The sequence below is a fragment of the Fundulus heteroclitus genome, chromosome 1 (assembly GCF_011125445.2).
Source record: "Fundulus heteroclitus isolate FHET01 chromosome 1, MU-UCD_Fhet_4.1, whole genome shotgun sequence".
Lineage (NCBI taxonomy): Eukaryota > Metazoa > Chordata > Actinopteri > Cyprinodontiformes > Fundulidae > Fundulus > Fundulus heteroclitus.
In genome coordinates, this window is record NC_046361.1 from 10,072,986 (window position 1) to 10,094,849 (window position 21,864).

Sequence of the window (21,864 nt, forward strand, 5' to 3'; positions counted from 1 at the left end):
AACAGAGCTCCATGAGAAGTCCAAAGTTGATTATTGTTTATGACATTACCCTGCTTTGCTTCTCTGCAACTTTAACTACGCCTTCCCTGGTGTGTCCCTTCATTTATAATGCGATTAGATTACATACATAACTAATCTCAGAAAGCTACCGCTTTTGCCGGATTTCCCTTTGGGGGTATCACAATAAAAGGTGTGACAAAATGTTAAAAATCTCAGTGGGCATACATACTTTTGCCAGACACGGTATCTCTTGCGGTAAAACAAAATGCAAACTCATGCCCAGTGGAATGTGATTTTATTTCAAAGAGGCCTGCAGCTTTTTCAAAAGTTTCTTTTAAAAACAAAAGAACGGTTGGCATAATCAGTGCATGTTTGAAACACAAAAGCATTTTCAGGGAACAATTTAGGATTTCAACATCATTTGCAAATGCTGCATCTTAGATTTTAACCAGATGTGAGGCAACTATACAGAAACTTCACAGCATACGGGGCTTTCAGGGATTTTAAAGAGGCTTATTTGGAAAAAACAAAAACAAAAAGAAATACTGCATTCAATTGCAGTCGGTACCCCAATGTGACCCACAAACTAGTCACATACCCTTAATAACAGAATATGAACAGTCCACATCTCAAAATGACAAGTTTGAGCCACTTTGACATTTACTTTCAATTCCTCCCACCACAATTTAAGTTTCACACTTTTTGTTGTCCCATGCCCAATGTTCTCTGTGCTTTAGTCTGACTTTTCCTTCTCTTTCATGTGCAGGAAGACTACACTGAAGACAAAGAGTCCTGCCATCATGGAGAAGGCGCTGGCGTAGTACGGGAAGGCTGAGGGAATGAAGCGTTCGTACTGAGTGTGCTGCAGGGGGCGGACTGAAACCTGCAGATGAGAAAAAAAACAAAAAAATCATGTTAAAAATTAGAATATTTAAATCCTAAAGCTACCTAAAACAAAATACTTCCCATTTATATTTTCTATTACTTGAACATCTCTTAAATACAATCTTTATGATTTAAAATCTTAAAATAAACAATAGCCCCTTTTATATTGCAGCCCCTACCTGGGATTTCGACAGAACTTTACTTAAGTAATTTAAATTTCCTGAGTCCACTCTATCCTGGATAAAACGTCCTGGCCCGGGGAATGGACTCTCACATTATCCCGAGATTGTTGAGGTGGACAAACGGAAGCATCAAGAAGATGTGTTACACTTTCTGTGATATGAAATAAACTTTTACCACGTTTTTGGGCAAGAACGTAGCTGTGTAAAACTCAAAATATCTACTTATTGTTCACTCAGATAATAATTACAAAAGTGTTCTGATGTTTTAAGAGACGTTTGTTCCCCCCGCGGTCACAGCCAGCTTGCCTCCCCGCTGCCAGGCCGATCTGGGCTCTCTACACCCGGAGAGAACGCCTGATTCAAGGCACATCGTTTTCAAACCTAGCCTGGGTGCCATTCCGAACTTAGTCCCGCCCACAACGTTTTAGGTCAGGAAGTTCAGTCTGGCATTGCTAAATAGTAGCGCGAGTATGCTCGCCCAATATCTGGTGGGCCAATCAAATTGTCGGGGCGGACTTTATACGATGATGGACAGATAATCAACAGTAACGTAATCAACCACGTCACCAAAGCGCGCTTGGGTGGAATTCGTTTACAACAACGATGGCTGCCGCTGGAGAGTTGAGGTGTGTAGATTCTGCCATTAGGTCTGTTCTAGAAGATATCGACAGGTTCGTGTGTTGAAGGACTCCTTGGATCCTTACATTCTTTTTGCAACACCGACAAAAATCCTTAACGCTCATCTTCTTATGCTAGGCTAACAGTTGAGTTCCGTTGACAACAACTATGCGTCGCTTAACATACGTCACACGCTCTGTGGCTCTTATTGGTCGTAGGTCTATCCAATTGAGTGCAGAGGATTTTTTTTTTCCTGGTTCGTTCGAAACACGCCCCATAATCACAGCTCTATGGAGCAGTATCAGACTCAAATTCTGACTAGAATTGAGTATGACCATGTCAGGCTATTTCAAACCGGCTTTCACCGCTGACTGAAAGTTAAATATAGATATAATTCAGTCAGATGATATCTAATGCATGTTTGGTTTAGTTCAGCGTTTTGTCACTGTGCAGATCGGTTTGGCTTAGATTAAAGCTAGGCTTCAAAACGGGATAGTTTTATTTAACTTTAATGACTTACTGGAGAGAAGGAGAGTAAACTAGGAAATGAATAATTCGCTCATCTTAAATCACATGCCTGTTACGACGGTGCAGCTGCTGGAGTTCCTCGGGTATTAAATAGTTTGGTAGAGTTAAAGTCTGCTGAGGTAGGGGCGGGAAGAGCTGGTGAAGCTTGTTGAACTTGCCTGAGTGGATGAGTAGAGATGCGTGTAACCCAGCCGGTTGTAGTCCACCTTGAACTGGAAGACTCCATACACGTCCGGCAATTTGAACTGAACCCTGTATTTACCTCCTAGTGAAAAACAATGAAGTATTCAGAGTTATATTTAGAGAAAGATCAACAGAAGACATAGGGTAAAACTGATTTCTGTAGTACTAATTAAAATGCATTATGCAGGGAGACGTACCGTTTTTCTTGAGGTAAGTTCTGACAAAGGGATCGATCCTCACAAACTCAAACTGAATGTCATCTCCGTCAAAGGGGACCCAGCGGCCCTCTGACAACATCTCAATGACGATGCTGTACTCCTGAAAGAGAACGTTCTCTTCACATACACAACTCCTCAGCTAACAAGCCTTTAAACTGCATGGCTCGTTGTTTAAACTCACCACGAGGTCCGTGACCGTGTACGCTGCAGGAGGAGCCGTCTCTCCCACAGGATGATGACTGACCGCGCCCACTCTGAGCACTCCTGCCTCCTTAAACACCCAGCGGGACAGAGCCACAGCCAGCTCCATGTTCCCCGTTTGCTCATGCCTGGTAAAAGCCCCAACAAGTGGACAGTTTTCTTTTGTTCCACCAGTAATCTAGCTAATGTGAAATACAACCAAAGCAAAGATCGGATCTGTACCTTTGAGAACCTGGCCTGGCTTTTTGGACAGCAGAGTTGAAGAAAGCGTCGCTGAAGAAGTCCAGGGACCCGCTAAAAACCACTCTGGCGTTGTTTCGGGCCTGCAGCCCAGCAATCAGCAGGGTGTTCTTCCCGACAGCATGGGGGTACTGCAGAGGTAAAAGGCTCCGTGGTTTATTCTAACAGAAAATGTCCTGCCATCTGCAACAGGCTGCGCCATTTAATTACTCGCTTTAACCTCAAACAGGTAAAGAACTACAAGAACAACACAGCAAGCAAGGCATGTCTAACATTAGTTCAAATTTGTATTCCAACTGTTCCATATTGTTTCAGTTTTTTCTACATTTTATTCCAACTTGCTTTTATTTTCCTATATTTTAAATCATGTAAAGCACTTTGCATTGTCTTTTTTTACTGAAATGTGCTATGCAAATAAATATGCCTTGCCTTGAATAAAATGTTGCACTAAGAACAAGGACATTTGTGCTTGGTTGATTGTTGTGATATTGCTACTTGGCAATAAATCTTAGCCCATTGAAAAGCCCATTTATTTCCCGTAAATACTGCCATATTTGTAAGGAAAATCCATTTGTGGGCTGGGCAGCTGACTGTGGCCATGAAAACGTTGTCTACTCTGCTCTGCTAATGCCAAACAGCTTAGAATGGAGGCAATGCTGAGGAGTCAGGCAGCATCTCCCTGCCTGGAAAACCCAGACTTGTCATCGTTGGAGGCTGACTCAGCACAAAGGGATGTCTATTTAAGCCTCTGCAATCAGAGACGTTGAAACTTCCCCCACAGAGGGGCGGGTTTATCAGAGAATACCCTCCAGAATTTGGGAGAGGATGGAATGACCCGCCTGCAGCCGTGACGTTAATCATATTGAACATTTGTGGGATCAGCATGAGTGTCTGCACCACAGTGACAAAAAAACAAAAACATATTGGCAAATAATGCTGGTTGAAGAATGGCAGGCTGCCCTAGAGCAGAGTACAACCATGCTGATAGTCGCAGAGGTGTTAGGCCGTTGTGGCTGTGTTTGGTTGTCCCACAAACTACTGTGAACACTGTATTATATAAACAAGTTATTTAATTACCAGTATGGCACGTTTCTTTGAGCATTAATCAGCCAATCCAACAAACGACACCAAACAAGAGTCAATAGCTAAATAAGCTGTCTGGCATTGGTTGAGAAGATTTGACTAGTTTTTCAACCGACCCAGTACCGTATAATACACGTCATCCCTGTCTAACATATACCACAGGCCACAGGAATTAAAACCTCACACCAGCAATTTTAAAACCTAACAACCATAAGATAAATGTTTTTTTTGCTGACATTTATCCCCATATACAATTATAGGCATACTGATCAGGTTCTTCTTGGTTGATACTAATTTCCATTTATTTCTAGATGTGACCTGCTGATACCGATTTTTTATTTTATTTTATTAACCCTGGTTAAGGTGAAATGCCTCAATGTTTGAGAGCAACATTAAAGGTCCCGCCTGGGCGAAAACCTCCCGGTGCAAATAAGCTAACATGCTAGCAGTTATTAGCCCAACGCACAATACATTCACGTAATTATAGACCAAATATACTAGGAGTTCTAAATTTTAATGAAACAGAAGGGGAAAAAAAACTAATCTTTTTGCATCAAACCTCCCGATCAATGATCACTGAGGGAAGATAAACTGATTCTGATCTCTTGGAGACTGTTGCATCCTTATGCAAAATGTTTCTCTTTTAAACTCTTATATTCTCAATATGTTAAAAGAGAAATACATAAACCTTAATTCTGCATATGCATCTCAAAAAAATATTAAAAGGGTATAGGGTGGAAGAGGATGTCTGATGTTTATGTATGTGGGTGTGCTGAAGAACAGATTAGAAAGACCCTTTATTGTCCCTCAGTAGGGACACTCAGGTGTAACAGCAGCTAAGAAAAAAATACTGTATAGTTATTAAAAACAGCACACTTAATAAATTAAAGAAGTGTGCATCTGAGCAGGGTGATTTGTAATCAATAGTCATAAACATTCTCTGCAAAAAACTTCATGCTACGGCTTTTAGAGGCCCTTTGGTCAAAAACGCTGGAAGATTTCCAGCGTTTTTGACCAAAGAAGTTCAGATTTAAGGAAAATGGTCTCCTTTAGACAAAAATCTGATTTTAGGAAAGACATCTGAGATCAAGAGGTGGCGTTACCTGAGAGATGGGTCTGTCAGGGAAATAGGAGTAGGAGGTTGAAGAACCAGTAAGGATGTCCAGGACAAGCGGGTTGTCTGGGTCAGCAACCATGCTGGAATGAAATGGTACATGGTTTCCAATCAGACATTCATTTAAAACATCACAGTCCTAAACAGCGACAATGCAGAGTGTCGTTTCAGTTGAGGAAAAAAAATCATTGTTTTGAAATTCTAACCATTAACGAGCGTCTCAGCAAGTTCCTTGTAAAGTAAGACAAACATGATATCACAGATAATAATAAATAGAAAATACAAAATAATTTAGCCTACACCAACATCCTTGTATATTCAACATCAATTCAAAGCCTTATTGCCATTTAGAGGCAGACACGGGATCCAGCGACCCAGATTAGATTATTTTCTACTCACCCAACACCCTTGAACAGAACAGGTTTGTTGGTGGGTTTGCCAACAATAGTGGGCGCTTTAAGCAGGTTCTCTGGGTCAGCAACGATCAGGGTGTGCTGATAACATGCAAGATAGCCAAGAAATGAAGAGTCAACGCACAGGATTGGATAAGAGAAATAAAAATAATAAGTAACAGTGTGAAGACCACTCGGCTTACCTCTCCAGGGTCGGAAATGTCATAGTTGTGGTGGTCAATGACGGCGGTCTTTTCCTCATCAAACTCAATGCCACACTCGCTACCCAACTCCCTCAAAGGGTCACCTGCATTACCATTAATAACGAGAATCGTCATTGTCATTATGCAGTCATAATGAGATTGTTGGTGAGACACTGGCTCAGAATTCCGATCCAACACACAGACACAAATCAAAGACAGCCATAAGAAAAACAATCAGTTTTATTTCAGCTAATAGAAGATAAAAACCTTTCATCTGTCAACTGACCGATATCTGAACTTGCAGCAACCAGGACGTTGCCTCCGCCATCAATGAAGGACGTTATAGTCTCCAAGTTTATATTTCCACCAAAGTCTGCAAAAACAACCAGAAAAAAGAAAAAAAAAAAGATTACCAACCACTTCATAAAAAGGTAAAATAAGCTATTAAAAAGCTAAGAGAAAATGTACCTTCAACCGACGGCGCAAAGATGATTAGATGGTCGTAGAGGAACTGCCCGTATTTGATCAAGGACAGGGAGGGATCATCGGCGGTCTTGAACGAGAGGTCAAATCCACGATCTGGAGAGGATAGATCAGAAAAATCAAAAATGTTTCTGTCAAGTCATTTTTTTTACTGGTTTAATAAAACATGACATCTAAACTTCTGGAGTGCTATGAACTATTATTATCTGGCAGGTAAACACAGATAATGAATAAAAATTCCTGTAGGTAAATACTATTATGCATATAAAAATTAATGGCATTTTTTTCGCTTTCTGAATTATGCATTTGTTTTGGTGAAAGTAAGCTGACAATAAAACCTCAGCTGGGTAGCAAATTCTGAATTTCACAAAACCATTTTTTTTTTAATTGCACACTAAAAATAAAATAACTGCCTAATCTGTTTGCGGTGCATTTGGGTTAATAACGTCACAAATATCGAGCTGATCAACTGGGATTGGTAATTATACTGGATGAGAGACCTCTGACAGTTTTTGAAATATTTACTTGAATAGCTGAGATACTTATTTGAGCTAAATCTTGATGACCCCACAAACCAAGGTGGATACAGCCTTGGTCGGCAAACCTGAAGCAAACTGTGGCGATGATGATGATGATGATGATGATGATTGCCTTTGGGGCTTTAACTGGTACTAAATCAGCTTATATTCTGATTTCTGTTTCCATCTGATTGGTCTCCATGCATATTTGCCACTTAGGAAAGCTATAAAGACCTTAGATGATTAAATATATCCACTCCAGCCTTTCCTAGTTCCCTTCACAAACTCACTTCGTCGGTTTTACCGTGGCAAAATATCCTGAATCCAAGCACTGTTCTAAAATACTGATCCTTTTTTTTCTGTAGCTCTACAGAACGGAAGTAAAGCAAAAACAGCGACCAGATGCCTCAAGCCATGTCACCAGAGAGCTTTGTGCAAGGATTTTTTTATTTGTGGGGGACCTATATGCTATTATATGGCATGCTTCTCTTTAGATGATCTATAGATGGTTTAACAGAAAACGCTGGCTACTAGCATTGCAATACCATGGCATTAATGTAAGAGAAATTATGATTTATTGGGGTGAATATTTTTTATTTCACCAGGAGACATTAGATCTTGACAATAATTTCGAGCCTAGTCATAAACAGACGTTACATATTTAAAATCATATGACAGTTCAAGATTGTTTTTCCCCCATGTAATTTGTTGACAAGCAGAACTGCTCCAGCTAATGTTAGCAGCCACGCTGCTCAGAATGAAGGCAGCGGTTCGGTCCAAGCATTTTTATATGATCTACAGAACACCTTATAGACCAGATACAGGCCGAACTACTTACATGCATTATGCCAAACCTAGAAATGTAAATGAGCACCACTTTTTGCCTACCTGCCAGACTGCGGAAGAAGATTGAATGGGTGTCTTTGATGTTGAGGTTGTCCAGCAGCACCAGCGTTTTGCCGTCCGCCGCAGCGCAGTGCAGCATGGAGGCTAACGACAGCAGCAGCAGGACGCTGCAGTCCAGCAGCGTCCACCGCCGCCTCGTCTTCATTCCGGTTCGCTTTGGAGAAAATAGCAAAGAACCGAACCGGTCCGCCTGCCTCACCGCCGTCGACGACGCCATTTTGCTGCACAAGTCGACGTCAGCGTTAGCGGAGCTAGCCTTAACTATGACCCCAACATCCAGCCAATCACAGGAAGGAACGCGTCGGCCTGACAGCCTCTCCACCAATGACATGAAGCTCGTGTTGTGCATTCACAATGGAGACAGATGACATTAAAATATTAAAAGAACATGATTGACCACATAAAATTTTATATATATATATATATATATATATATATATATATATATATATATATATATATATATATATATATATATATATATATATATATATATATATATATATATATATATATATATATATATATATATATATATATATATATATATAATGTACCTATTAATTTTGAACTATGCAATAAAAAGATACTATTGCGTATTAGAAAGCAGTGATTCTTTAATGATCCAGTAAGTCTGAGCAAGTCTACAAATATTAACTATATATTCTTTTTTACAGGTAGCAATATAAACAGACCAAATAAAAGAGTAAAACATCTTGAAACCAGTGTGTAACTACAACCTCTGCCACAACTATAGGCTTTCAATATTATGTATAAGACATCTTTGATGGGCAATTATACAAGCACAAGATTGGTGAAACCAGCTGGAGAAACACACACACACACACACACACACACACACACACACACACACACACATACAAAAACACCACTATATAAATCCAAACTACATTTTATATTAAGGTTCTTTGACTCTCACCTAAGTCTTCACTAGACTTGCATGTTCACGTAGCAATTCTGCGTGTAAGCACTTAACACTAAGCACAGTAAAATACAGCTCATGTTTGAGGAATGAGCAGATATTTCTTCAAAAAAAATGGAAAAATATGAGTCTCTAAGTATTAGATATATGAATATAGCATAAAGGGACAAAACACCGTCCTACATTTCAGTCTAAAAATAAACCAATTATACAAACTTGTACAATTTGTAATTCTTTACCAAAATAACAGTATTGCTGTACAGAGTAAAGCAAATGCGATTTAAGATTAAATTATCTTAAAATCCATTTTATTTTAAAAGACTGAATCCTGGTTAGATTTCTTGAAACATCATGTTATAACCTAATGTTTAGCTTACGTAGAAACCCTAATTTCCTCACTTATAAATTATATTTCTGCCAAAAGCAATTATACATCCTAGGTAAACCTGTTCTGTTACCCCTGCCCTTCAGATTTCATATGCTTTTCATTTTCTTCTTCTCCACCCTTCTCATTCGTTTGGTACTCAGAAGTGGTTTCTTCCACTTCAACTGCCTCCTCTATATGAATTACTGTCGCTGACCCTTGTTCTTCTGGAGTTTCTCCATCCACCCCCTCTGCTTTTCGCTCTTCTTCTGCTGTACGGAAGATCAGTTCTCCTTCCTGGATAACCTGTTCGGGCGCGGGTTGCCAGGTTGCAGCACCATCATCCCCCTCTTCGGTGGTGGTTGCTGTGGTGTACTGGTAGAAGTCAGAATCTGCCTGAAACATGACCAAGGCTTGAGCCGTGTGGATCCGAACGTGCTGAGCCAAAGAGGTGGCGTCCAGAAATTTATCGCCGCACGAGTCACAAGCGTACAAGATCTGGGTGTTTGGGTCTGTGACAAAAAGAAAAAAAGTAATTTTAAGTCACGTTTCTGATTATATGACATCCTTAAATATAAAAAAGTCAATTTCAGTGTGGGTTTAAAATCTATTTTAATAAGAAAACAGGACCTAAAAGGTCCACGTTTACAACCAGTTTTTGTGCTTGAGCTGCTTGTGTTTACGGTTGAAGTAAAAAAATATCCAAGCTTTGAACATTTACATATATCTATTGACCAATATTTCAAATAATCAATTATTTTGAACTTATATGTGCTATTATTATTATTATTTCCTCCTTAGAAAAGCTAAATTTTTTTTCTTACCACAAACATTTTTCATCCTACAAAAGAAATCAAGTTTTGCATCTCAGTCTGTGAGTCATATGTAGAACGTGCCACTTCCAACATGAATCAAACTAAATTATGCTCTTATTGAAATAAAAATAAGCACACCATCAATGATGTTGATGAATCACGGCAGCCTGAGTGTTCAAGTCTGCTGAAACAATATTTTACAGAGCCAGTCTCCAAGAGATGAACATCTCATGGAGACTCGCTCATTCTTCTTTAGAAAATAATTCGTCCTCAGTCATGATTGATGGCCACAGCATGTTAAGACCCTCACCATGTCTGACCATGAAAATACTGTCAGGACAATTTGCATTTCAAATCTCGTTCACTCTTCTACTAAATCTTCACTGTGTCCCCTTCCATGGCTTGCAGTAGAGTTTAAACTGGTTTTCTTATGTAGTTCTTTCAAAAGTGGTTTTCTTCTTACAGATTAGATTACTTGTGAAGGCAGCTGGTTGCATTCAATTTTATAAAAGGGTATCAGAGTATTTGGGATTAAATTCAATTTGGTGGCACAATTTTCAGATTTTTATTTCTAAACGATAATGGAAAACCATGTCTTCTGTTCTTCCAGTGTCATAGTTATGCACTACCATGATTGTATATAACATGAAATTCCAGTAAAACACACCAAAGTTTTTTTTAGACAAATTACGGGAAATTTCCAAAAGTATTAATTCTCTGTAAAATATAAGGAAGGTTTTCTACTTTTTCCACACAACATGAACCGGCTGCCTAAGGAGGTCCATATGGAATCATAATTCACAGTTTATCCAAACACATAATCTGTTGCCCTTCTATGTAAACAAGCAGCTTACCTGACCCTACTGTGTTTAAAATTTAATTTTTTTTTTACTTTATAATTTCATGAGACAAAGCAGAGTTTTACCTTCTTCTTGCACTTTCTCCACCGCTTTGGTGATTTCAGCTTTCAAAGCTTCTGTTTCATCTGCAGACACCGAGGCAGTCATCGGGACGACTGTTAACCAACACAGGACAAACCTTTACCTCTTTCCTTTCATCTGTTCATCTCCCACAAAAAGGCCTGAGGCGTTGTTAGGATTCTGACCTGTGAGCTGAGCTACAGCGCTGCCTGCCAGGGCCTCGGTTGCGAGGGTGACGATGTCCTCTGTGGTGACGGTGACTATCTTGATCTCGTCTGTTGACTCTGCTCCGACGGCGTCTTCGCCGACTTCCTCCATCGTCCCCCCGGTCACCACCAGCCGCTTCATGCCGGCTTTGCCGTGGTGAACGGTCTTCACGTGGGAGCGCAGGTTGTCCACCCGGTTAAAGCCGCGACCACATTTGTCGCAAAGAAACGGCTTCTCGCCTGAAACGAGGCAGGAGGGATTATACAAGCTGCCGTGGGGCAGTAGTCTACAGCTTTCCAGCACTACCTCTAAACTGAGTCCTGGAACCAAGCTTCTTCCCACCTGTGTGAATGATGATATGTTTGGACAGATCTCCCACATTCACAAACGCCTTGTTGCACATCTGGCACTTGTGCGGCCGCACGTTGTCATGATGACGGATGTGATTGGCCAACTGACTGGACTGCACGAATCTGTTCAGATATCAATTTGGGGGAAAAAAAAGGTGAGCATTCCTGCCATATGCTGTGGAGAGATGACGAGACTTACAAAGAAATATCGGTAACAGCTGTGTGTTGTGTGTCGTTGGGGTTGAACATGAGATTAACTTTCAGGTATGCTCAATTTTATCTCTTTCTCATAGAATATGATAGGTTATTACACCATTATACATATCGAATTAAGGCAATAGAGGATAAGATGAAAGAGGCAAGCAAGCTGCATCTATGACATGGACAGAAATTAAAGGGATCAGTTCACAGGATTCCCACACATTTCACTTTTCCAGTTTGAATTCTGTACTTTTCTAGACTGCACCAAGATGTCAGGTTAGCCCCGTTTATAACAACAAACGTTTACTATTACTTGAGTGGAGGTTGGGCTTTAAATACTGAACCTCCAAAAACCAAAAATTGTGAAGGACGGACGGACTGCAATTACAGTAAGATTGGAGGATGCGCGATAAAGCCTGGTTAATATGGACCAAAACTAATTTCTCAATATTATTAGGCTGAATCCCGATAAACGATATTTAGCTTAATTTTTTTTTTAAACAAAAGGTAATTCTAAAAAAGCATCCCTGAATCAAATCTTTATCCCAAATCTCTCTCAGGCACATTTATTTAACAAACAACTGTAGATAAATATGAGAAACGGTTGAAATATAACCGACTGGAATACATAAAAGTATAATAATAAGATAAGCCAGACCATCTCAATATAAACAATATAATCTCATCTCCCTTTAAAAAAAAACTTGATATTTTTAAAATCTGGCCCTAATGGATGACAATGTGCAAATCGGCTTCCAACTGAGCCTGAAAAAAAGCTAAGTGAATGAACGTAAATACAAATGGGGAACTGGAAAATTACAGCAACGTTACAATCAGAACCTATTGAGGCGCACGGTGTCAGGAGAACATATTCTGATGACAAAATGATACAGTCTTGCACAAACTGATATTGCGATGAAGACTGTGATTGAATATTTTGTCCAGCTTCATATTCCTCTAGTCTTCTCTGTAGCTCTAAGATAAGTGAAGCTATATCCTTTTAAACACAAGAGGTCCGAGCAGTTTTGCCACAACAAACAATGCAAGTTAATAGTTTATTTTTACAGTCAACTGGAGTTTTAATTTTTGTCAGATCTCTTGTCTAATTTCTTAGCTGCTGTTTCACCAAAACGTCGTTATGATTACATAAGGACAATAAAGACTCATGATTCTTGATTCACTGTAGACTGGAGTAATTTGTTTGAGTCGTTACTTCATTCGTACTGAAAGTCCTGAAGTTGAACGAATTTATAAAACTGCAGACTTCTAGATAAAAACGCAGGATCATTTTGGGAATAATCATCATCACCAAAACCAAGACCAAGCCAAAAAGATACTTTGACATTTCAAACTATGTGGCAGCACCACTGGGAGACACTTAAAAACAGACATTAAAGGTGTAGAATCAGGACATGGGCGTGGCTACACCTTTATCATTTTTAAAACACTGTTTTTTTTATTTATGTAAGATTGTTTTTCTCCTGTGTTTCAAAATTACTTTTCACTTTGGAGTTCTTAAAATGTGTTTTAGTGTGAACACTAAAGGCCAAAAAGATAAGAAGCTTTTGCATTTTCAAATAGCACTGGCCTATATAGCACCTAAATGTTTCCCGCCAACAGGTTTCCCTTTTCTTTCTCACGTCTGTCATCTTTGGATGACCTCAGACTTTCTATCGCAGCTATCTGCACGATCGAGTCTCGCCCAGCTTACCTTTTGCCACAGCGATCGCAGACGTAGGGCTTCTCGCCGGTGTGCTGGCGGACATGAGCGATGAGGGAGCTGGCCTGGGTGAAAGCCTTGCCGCAGACAAGACAGACGCAGGGTTTTTCTCCTGCAACACATGCCACAGCGCGTCATAAGGCTGGGAAATTATCAACGTTAATTTGGGACTTCGGGGGACAGGAGAAGGAGAACATGCGGCTGATGAAACAGAAGTGACAGAGCAGAGTGTGACGGGACTACCTGTGTGAATGCGCTCGTGGCGCTGCAGAGCTCCGGGGTCACTAAAAGCTCTCTGACAGTGCGAACACACGTATGGTTTCTCCCCGCTGTGAACGCGCAGGTGTCTCTTTAGGTTTCCTAAAAAAGGCAGCGACAACCCACAACAACAGAGAGACCGGGATGTCAACTTCATTTGATATCAAATATTAGAGAACATACACATTTGAGCTGCTTCGTAATCAGTAAGTGCCGGTTATATACATGAAACATTTTTTTCATTGGCTCCACATGTGACTCATCCATTGATACCAGTGCCTGTTTCTAAAAGACTGCTTTGATTGAGTCATAATACGAGCCTACACGGTAAAATGGGTTCAAGATGTGGCCATTGACCTGAAAATTCAGGCAAGAAAAACACCCAGCATCCTTTGAGACCCAAAATAATAAAAAAAAGGGGTTTCTGGCCTTGTCTGTGGTGAAAAAAACTAACATGGCAAATCAACCTGAACACCATCGTCACGGTCAAAAGTGGGGGTGGCAGCATCGTTCTGGGGGGGCTACTTTCTTCAGCAGTGACAGGGAAGCAGGTCAGAGTTGGTGGGAAAATGGATGGAGCTAAAGGGCAATCCTGTCAGAGGCTGCAAATGACTCCAGACTGGGGCAGGATAACAACCCTAAACACAAAACTACTAGCTGGCTTTCCATTTATGTGATACAATCCGAGCTATTCTCCAAACAAGAATGGGCAACAGTTTCAGACTACTGATGTACAAGGCTGGCAGAGACGTACCTAAAAGATTTGCAGCTAAGTACGGACTCAGAGTGGCTGATTACAGACGCTCGCCACAATCATCAGATTTTTAAGGTGACAAAAAGTATCTTTATCCCTAGATTTCACATTCAAGCTCTACTTTGTGTTTGTAACAGAATCTGATAAAGTTCAAAGATTGTGAAGATACGACAGTTTCAGCAAAAAAAACAACACAAAAGAGTTTTTCAACCTGTGCTTAAAATTCTTCTTCGGAAACATTTCTTCCTCTTACCTGAAGTGGTAAACTGTTTTCCACACTCCTTGCACTTGAGAGGCCCGTCTGCAATGTGGACCTTCAAGTGTGCCTTCAGATTTCCCACCTAGTAAGAAAAGGCAAAACAAAAAAAAAGATCTAAAAACGTAAAGGACATTTAGCGCGCGTTGTAAAAAGCTCTCCCTTTATAAAGCGAAGCAGTAACAGCAGCTCTTCAGAGCGCACGGTCACCTGGTTGAAGCGCTTGTCACAGTGCGGACACTTGTTGCCCTTCTCCGTGTCGTGCGTCTCCAGGTGTCGCATCTTGGCGGTGGGGTCGGAGAAAGCTTTGTTGCAGAAGTCGCACTGGTACGGCTTCTCCCCGCTGTGCACCAGCTGGTGGCGCTTCAGGTTGCCCGAGGTGGTGAAGAGCTTGGCGCAGACGTCGCAGCTGTAGCGCGCCTCGCCCGTGTGCCGTTTCCGGTGCAGGTTGAGCAGGCTGATCTGCCGGTAGCTCTTCCCACAGGTGGAGCAGCTATACGGCTTCAGGGGACTGGGACGGGGCAACAAAGGGGCAATGATGCAGGATAGGAAGCTGACCGAGCAGAAAGACGTGGAAGCGAGTGCAGAAACGGGAACCTCACCTGTGGGTTTTCTCGTGGGCTTTACAAGCTGCAGGGTCGGAGAAAGCCTTGTTGCAGTCGCGACAGCTGAACGGCTTCTCTCCGGTGTGGATACGCATGTGTCGCTTAAAATTACCTGTGTGGGTAAACTTCTTCCCACAGTCCTAAAAAAAGGAAAAAAAAACATTAATATCGTGTCGAGACTTAAGTGAAGCTTTAAGGGAGAAACAGCTTATTCTACAGCCAACATTTAAGGAATCTGACCGGCACGTCCACACACAGGTTATATCAACAGAAAGTAGCGCATGCTTGTGAGGTGGAAGGAAAATAACAAATGGCTTTAAAACATGTTTTAGCAAATAGTCACAAAATTGCTTGCTTTTGTATTGCTTATATATCCAGAAAGCATCCCAAAATTGCCTTCAGCTCAACCTCAGGGTTGTGTTAGTGAATTTGAGAGCAGACGGGTCAGGGAGGAAGCTGTGGAGGAGTTTAGTTCATAAAAGAATATCCCGAATGTTAGCCACCCCACGCTGCTCTGCCCAATCGATCATCTGAAGATGAAAACCGCAAATCTACCGAGACATGGACATCCATATAAAATGAGAGGCCAGAGGACGTCAACCAGACAAGCGGCCAGGAAGCCCACGGTGACTCTGGAGGAGCCGTGGAGATTCAAAGCTGAGCTCTGACAATCTGGTAAGATCTCATGTTTCCCATAATCCGTGTAAAGCACAATAGAAGAAGGTGCTCTGGTCAGACCAGACTGAAAAGAAAACACAGCAGCGCTGCTGTGAATCGTGGTGGTGGCAGCATCATGCTGTGGGGATGCTTTTCTTCAGCAGAGACAGGGAAGCTGGTCAGAGTTCATGAGAAGATGGCTGAAGGGGAAAACCTGCTGCAGGCTGAAAAACATCGACACTGGGGCGGGTGTTAGCTTTCCAGCAGGGCAGCTTGAAAAGTACAGCCAGAGGTGCCACAATGGGTTTAGATGAAAGCATTTTAATACATTACAATGGACCAGTCAACGTCTAAATCTAATTTCAGGAAATAATCTGTAGCAATAATTCGAAACGGATGTTGATCCTAAAGGAAAACAAACCTCCTACAAACATTATGTCTCACCCCACACTTGTGCGTCACAGAGCTGTAGGGCTTAGACTCGGACCGGTTGCTCATGGACAGCGCCAGGATGTGTCTTCCCTCTTCCTCGCTGTCTCCTTCCATGTGTTGATCAGTGTCTTCGTCTGCCTCTTCAACCTCCTCCTCATCATCATCAGTCTCCTCAGAGTCAGGTTCCTGTCCCTCGGCTGCCTCTTCGGCCTCCGTCGCCTTTTTCGCCCTTTTTGCCTTAGACTGACCTTCATCCTCAGAGTCGTTTCCTGGAACGATAATAACCCAACGTTAGGAGCAGAGAATAAAACGGTAAAATAGTTTTTTTGCCAGAGAAGCGGACCAGGTGGAGACCTACGCCGAGCAGGTTTTCTGATCCTTCGTCCGCGTGAGCTCATGTAGGACGAGCTGCCTGAAGGCCTCGCCTGCGGTTCTGTAGATACAGTTGTAGCTTATTAGGATATCAGCTTTTCAGATTTCTTATGTGCCATTCATGAACCATCAGATCTCATATATCTTTACTTGGTGTGTAGTCAGCATCCGAGGGGTCGTCCTGAAATCCTGTAGCGTTCGGCGTGGAGCATTCCTCCTCCTCCTTCACTCGCATCGTCTTCTGTGCAGAAACCTGAGCGCCTTTGGGGGGTCTTCCTCGGCCCGTGGGCTTTCTGCCGGGATGAGGCCGAGAGGCAGTTTGTTGTGGATCGACAGAAATGTCTCTGTTCACATCGTCCTCCCTCTGTAGCTCCTTGTGATCTTCTGCAGACGTGCTAGCAGGACACTCCGCCTCTTGTGCTGCGACCTCCGACAGCTGGACGTCAGCGCCGTCCTTCTGCTCTCTTCTAACCGCCTTTTCTTCTGGTTGGTCAAAGAAATGCAAAGCACAGGATTAGGGCGATACGGGCCAGAAATAAGGCTGAATACAGATATATGATATTTATCCCAATATGTTTTTCTTTTGATAAATTAACTATAAAAGGCGTCTGTGAATCAAATCTTTATCCCAAATGTCTCCCAGGCATGTAGATAAATACAGCTGTAGATAAATATGAGAAACAGCTGAAAATCAACCTACTGGAATACATAAAATTAGAATTATAACGCAACATAGACCATGTCCATATAAATGATATAAACTCATCTTATATCTCTTTTTAAAAAATCTCTATATTTGTAAAATCTCCATATATTTCCCAGCCCCAGACAGGATGTGTCAGGATTTAAGAATGTGTTGGTCAGTCAGAGATTCAAACTCCAGCCCCTGACTGTAAGATGACTCAATGTCAAGACAAACAAATGCCGTTCTGTCAAAAATACACCGAGCCGTGAAGCATTTCCTCCCTTTACTTGAATAGTGCAGCCCTGATCTGATTATTCTCAGCTTGTCAACACACACAAAGAAAAATCCAAACATTTAAAGACCTGGCTCATCATCAGGAAGATCCAGGGTTATGATGGACGGAGCTTGATTTGACATCGACTGATATGCAGAACAAGCATTTATGATTTCCTGCATCTGCAGGAAGTGGGCAACGGACAACACATCTTCAATGTTCTGGGTACTTAAGCTCAGTTTGGAGGTGTACATAAAATCCAGGACTTGACCTAAACCTGGAAGAAAAACCAGAAAAACACAAGGGCTGGTTAGGAAGAGAAGATAAGAAGCCTCAGCGCTTCTAAAGCGTCAGACTGGAGCCTACCAGCTGCGTTGCTGATGTCCAAATGCACCACATCCTTCTGATCCAGGAAAAGGGTTCGGAAGTAGACGCTGCAAGCTGCCAGCACGGCTTTGTGGGCCTTGAAGTCCACGCCGTCCACCACGAAGGTGCAGTCGCACAGCAGGCCCTGCTTACGCTGCTTGTTAAGCTGCTCCAGAACCTCCCCGCTGTGCCACGGGAAATCCATCGCTCTCAGGATCGAGGGCGAGGCCGGAGCTCAGCAGGGACGGGGGTCTGTGAATGGGAAACATAAAAAAGGCCCATTATTATGCTGCTGCTTTTAACCGAGGTATCAATTAATCACACTGTACGTGGATATATGAATTTACCAGAAAAAAAATGAATAGTACAAATTTGTATAAATGTACACCAAAAAAATTATATAGTAGATATTTCAACAGCAAAAAAATAAGTAAATCTCAAACTCAAAGTTGATCTGCCAAAAAGGACAAGAATGCTGCATGAAGTATTCAGTTAAACAACTCAAAATAAGAAGAATATATACAAAATGTAATCATTCATGAACTCAAAACAAAAGGCAATTTAAAAGTTGACAGAGAAAACAGTATGTGTCTTATCAGATGAATAAAAATGAAGCCAGCTGATAAAAATGTGCCCCGGCAGAAACACTAAGTTTGTTGCAACCCTTCCTTTTGACTTGCCCGGTTGTAGAAGAGCAACATGTTCAGAGAGGAAAGATATGTGTGCGTCGACATTGTGATTCTTTTAATTTAATCAAGAAGGAAAAACTGCTTCATTGCTTTAGCCCCTAAAAGGCAGACATGATGATGATCAAGCTTTGTAATTTTAAAACTCTCCCAGTACACACATGCTGTTATGCTTTTAGATATTTGACAGACGGCAGAGACCCAGTTTTTTTATTTTTTATTTTTTTGGGGGGGGCTTTAATAATACATATCGAACAATAGATGTGTGGTACGGGTAGAAAAAAGAAAAAGGGTCAATAAAACGTTTGATAGAACAGTTTCCCTTCCTTTTACACTCTAGCCTATCATGTAGGTTTAATATTACAGTCATTACATCCTTCCAACCAATCACAAACACAGACTTAGGAACGCTCCGTCACCAAGCCCCGCCCCTTTCAAAGGGTTCAGCGGCAGAGCACTTTTTTCTTCTCTTTTATTTTTTAAATGTTGCAGTTTTGGTTGAATAAAGGGTTGAGTTTGAATTCAAGTGATTGTGTGCTCTTTATCTAAAAATCCGTCATCAAGCAACAGCCAGGGCTGCACGTAAAATATACGTTTTTTTTTTGATAACCATCAGTATCATTCAATATGATTTCTGTCTGATCGACATGTTTTTTTTCTATATCGTCCAGCCAATTTTACAATACATTATCAAACACCAATAATGGACACGGACAAATGGTGAGACTGAGGTTTATTAAAAACTGAAGTGTGAATTCTTGAAAATCCAGTGGCGCTTCCTCGCTCATCTGGAGGCAGTCAATGCAGGACAGTGATTTTTTTTTTCCTTTCTGTGATGTTGATGGAGAATCTGCATGTAGTAATTATGTTACTGACACTCAATTAATATCTAATGCCATTTGTTTTACTTTTCTTATTTTAAAAACCATGTCCAGGGTGAAAATATTTATTTAGCCTCTGTACGTTTTAGCTTCTATGTTGTTGTGTAAAATTCAACTTAAAAAAAGCAACAAGAATTTTTGGTGCAAAGGGGATTTTATTTTCAGCCTATGAAGCTATTTGTAAGCTATTTGTAATGGATTGCATAACTTTCCTCCATTTATTGCCATACACACTGCTATACTGGATTCATAATACAGTAAGAAGTGCGTGAACTAAGTTACTCTCAGGGAATCTGTCATTTATGCTCCAACCTACTGATTAAAGGTGATTAAGCCACCGCCCCCTGAATATTGTTTGTTATCAATTTAGTTGTTCATGTCGCCAGCATTCATACCTGTCAACATGTTTTCATCTAGCAAAACCTGTGTTCAATTAAGTTTTAAAAAGAAGAATGTATTAAAAACCATAGAACAGGAATATTTTTCAACTACCTAGGGCAGGGGTGTCAAACTCATTTTGGTTTAGGGGCCACATTCAGCTTAATCTGATCTCAAGAGGGCCACAAGAGTAAACTCATTGCAAGATTAAATAGAACTAATAAATGTGGACTTGTTGTTGATTTTTATATTAAATGAATTTCACTTTTACACAATATATTATGAATAACCTCAGCGTTTTTAAGAAAAGTATGTGCAATTTCAACAATACTTTTACTCAGTTAAACATTTACTTAAGTGCATTGTGCATAAGAACTGATCACAGTGATTATACAATGTTGAAAAACATTTATTCACATTTTTTGGAACTTAAAAACATTGTTCTGCATGACAAAATACATCAAACAGATAAAAATTAAGAAATGATTTAAATTTTTCCACACCTGAAGCTTAATCTGCTAATTAAAACACAGCGCCCCTCGTGGACAATATAAGAACTGCATATTTTCAATTAAACAAAATACATGTTTTTTTTTCAATAATTGTTTTATCATTCTCTTCCTTTTATCTTGTCCACTTGTGAAAGTCAAATCTGATGAGCTCTTTGTGGCATCTTATTGCCACATTGCCAGACAGGACACTGGAAAAAAAAAAAATAATATATATATTTTTTTATATTGATAATGCATTTAGCCACAGGGCCGGACTAAATTGTTCGGTGGGCCGGATCCGGCCCGCGGGCCGTATGTTTGACACCCCTGACCTAGGGTATATTCCAGAAATCAATATTGACAATATAGAACATTCTGTCCCTATTTTATGGTACAGCAAAGAATTCCAAATTAGCCTTTCCCATATAATATTGAGTCGATCTACAACAGTGCAACAGTTGAAGGACATGTCTTGTTTTGGGATTTAGCATCAGGGATCTGTTACACAGGCACAGCCCACACAGTGGGAAACTCTGCCAACTGGATCAATCATTACTCTGAAATCCTTTTAGTAACCTATTCAATATGCCAGTAAATTACTTGGATGCGACGACTGTTTATTTATTTATTTTATGATGATGATGTTGCGCGTTTTAATAATTAGACAACAACTGCCCATTACAGCCAGCAAAAAAAAAAAAAAAAAAAAAAACAGCAGGCTATGACATAAAAAGAGTGTGATGTAAGGATAGCTAGCAAAACCATGAGCTCTGTTTTCAGTCGCACCAAACTAAAGTCACATCAAACTAAAGTTCCACTTTAATCCAGGTGGTCAAGCACATGTTTACAGAACCGAATACTTTGCAGCGAACAGCTCAGGTTTGACAGTGCACCGCATCGATTACAATTCCTCCATCCTTGTGGCTTTGCTATCAGGGATTAATTTAGCGTGCCTGCATGCATGCAGGGAAGGAACAAGATGTCGGCTCGCAGTGTCAGAGCCAGCCCTCCTCTCCTGTTGTTTTCACGGCTAGCTCCGTCTCTATACGCTCATTCGGCGCCATTGTTAGAGGATTTTTAATAAAAACTCCACAATTACCTGTTTGTGTCGGCCTCCTCGCCTCGGCTTTACGGTGTTAAATTACGCGGTGTTGTTTGGTTTGTAACTCGGGGAGGGGAAAAAACGAACCCAATCGAGTTTTTCGGTGATCGATCCTCCTTTGCTAACTGCATCCGCCGCCATCTTCCTCTCGCTGATCGATTGATATGGACCAGCCGGATGTGTCACGCGCGCAGGCGCAGTGGGAGCACTTGTTATGCTAACAGATGACCACAAGATGGCGCAAAATGTCTGACTTTTAGGTTTTTGAAGTCAGTGTAATTGTAATACAATCGTTGGCAGGAACACGTTCCTCAAATATTATGTGTATTTAATTTACTTTTTGTATCTCCTTAATCCGTAGAAATGAATGGACCCGTCTGCTTCCGAGCGGCC

At 41.0% G+C, this 21,864-nt stretch overlaps 2 protein-coding genes across 3 annotated transcripts; both read right to left on the bottom strand.

Moving 5' to 3' along the window:
* Positions 1–278: 278 nt before the first annotated feature.
* ddost (dolichyl-diphosphooligosaccharide--protein glycosyltransferase subunit (non-catalytic)) lies at positions 279–8,003 on the bottom strand. The gene is made up of 11 exons (XM_012861972.3): positions 7,737–8,003; positions 6,316–6,426; positions 6,134–6,220; positions 5,848–5,951; positions 5,652–5,746; positions 5,242–5,335; positions 3,038–3,186; positions 2,796–2,943; positions 2,594–2,714; positions 2,372–2,478; positions 279–883 (listed from the first exon to the last, which is right to left on the bottom strand). Exons 1-11 carry the CDS (start codon positions 7,969–7,971, stop codon positions 734–736), a joined length of 1,401 nt encoding a protein of 466 aa, XP_012717426.2. The 5' UTR covers positions 7,972–8,003; the 3' UTR covers positions 279–733.
* A 348-nt stretch (positions 8,004–8,351) lies between these two features.
* On the bottom strand, positions 8,352–21,644 carry zbtb17 (zinc finger and BTB domain containing 17). Of its 2 annotated transcripts, none has more exons than XM_036131939.1 (15): positions 21,469–21,644; positions 17,934–18,185; positions 17,656–17,844; positions 16,759–17,091; positions 16,595–16,669; positions 16,249–16,505; positions 15,145–15,287; positions 14,753–15,053; positions 14,540–14,627; positions 13,518–13,634; positions 13,266–13,386; positions 11,346–11,476; positions 10,982–11,242; positions 10,802–10,861; positions 8,352–9,573 (listed from the first exon to the last, which is right to left on the bottom strand). In XM_036131939.1, exons 2-15 carry the CDS (start codon positions 18,136–18,138, stop codon positions 9,152–9,154), a joined length of 2,703 nt encoding a protein of 900 aa, XP_035987832.1. In that variant the 5' UTR covers positions 18,139–18,185; positions 21,469–21,644; the 3' UTR covers positions 8,352–9,151. The 2 variants fall into 2 exon arrangements, with proteins under 2 accessions (XP_035987832.1, XP_012717425.2); XM_012861971.2 differs by having other exon boundaries at positions 10,802–10,891.
* Positions 21,645–21,864: the final 220 nt, after the last annotated feature.

What these genes read in the sequence shown, in the direction of transcription:
- ddost (XM_012861972.3), bottom strand. Translation starts at nt 7,971, where the DNA reads ATGGCGTCGTCGACGGCGGTGAGGCAGGCGGACCGGTTCGGTTCTTTG. An exon ending in ACACGGTCACGGACCTCGTG is followed by an intron (nt 2,715 to 2,795) that starts GTGAGTTTAAAC and finishes GTTCTCTTTCAG; the next exon opens with GAGTACAGCATCGTCATTGA. An exon ending in ATCTCTACTCATCCACTCAG is followed by an intron (nt 884 to 2,371) that starts GCAAGTTCAACA and finishes TCTCATCTGCAG; the next exon opens with GTTTCAGTCCGCCCCCTGCA.
- zbtb17 (XM_012861971.2), bottom strand. Translation starts at nt 18,138, where the DNA reads ATGGATTTCCCGTGGCACAGCGGGGAGGTTCTGGAGCAGCTTAACAAG. An exon ending in GGACATCAGCAACGCAGCTG is followed by an intron (nt 17,845 to 17,933) that starts GTAGGCTCCAGT and finishes TTTTTCTTCCAG; the next exon opens with GTTTAGGTCAAGTCCTGGAT. An exon ending in TGCGATCGCTGTGGCAAAAG is followed by an intron (nt 11,477 to 13,265) that starts GTAAGCTGGGCG and finishes ATATCTGAACAG; the next exon opens with ATTCGTGCAGTCCAGTCAGT.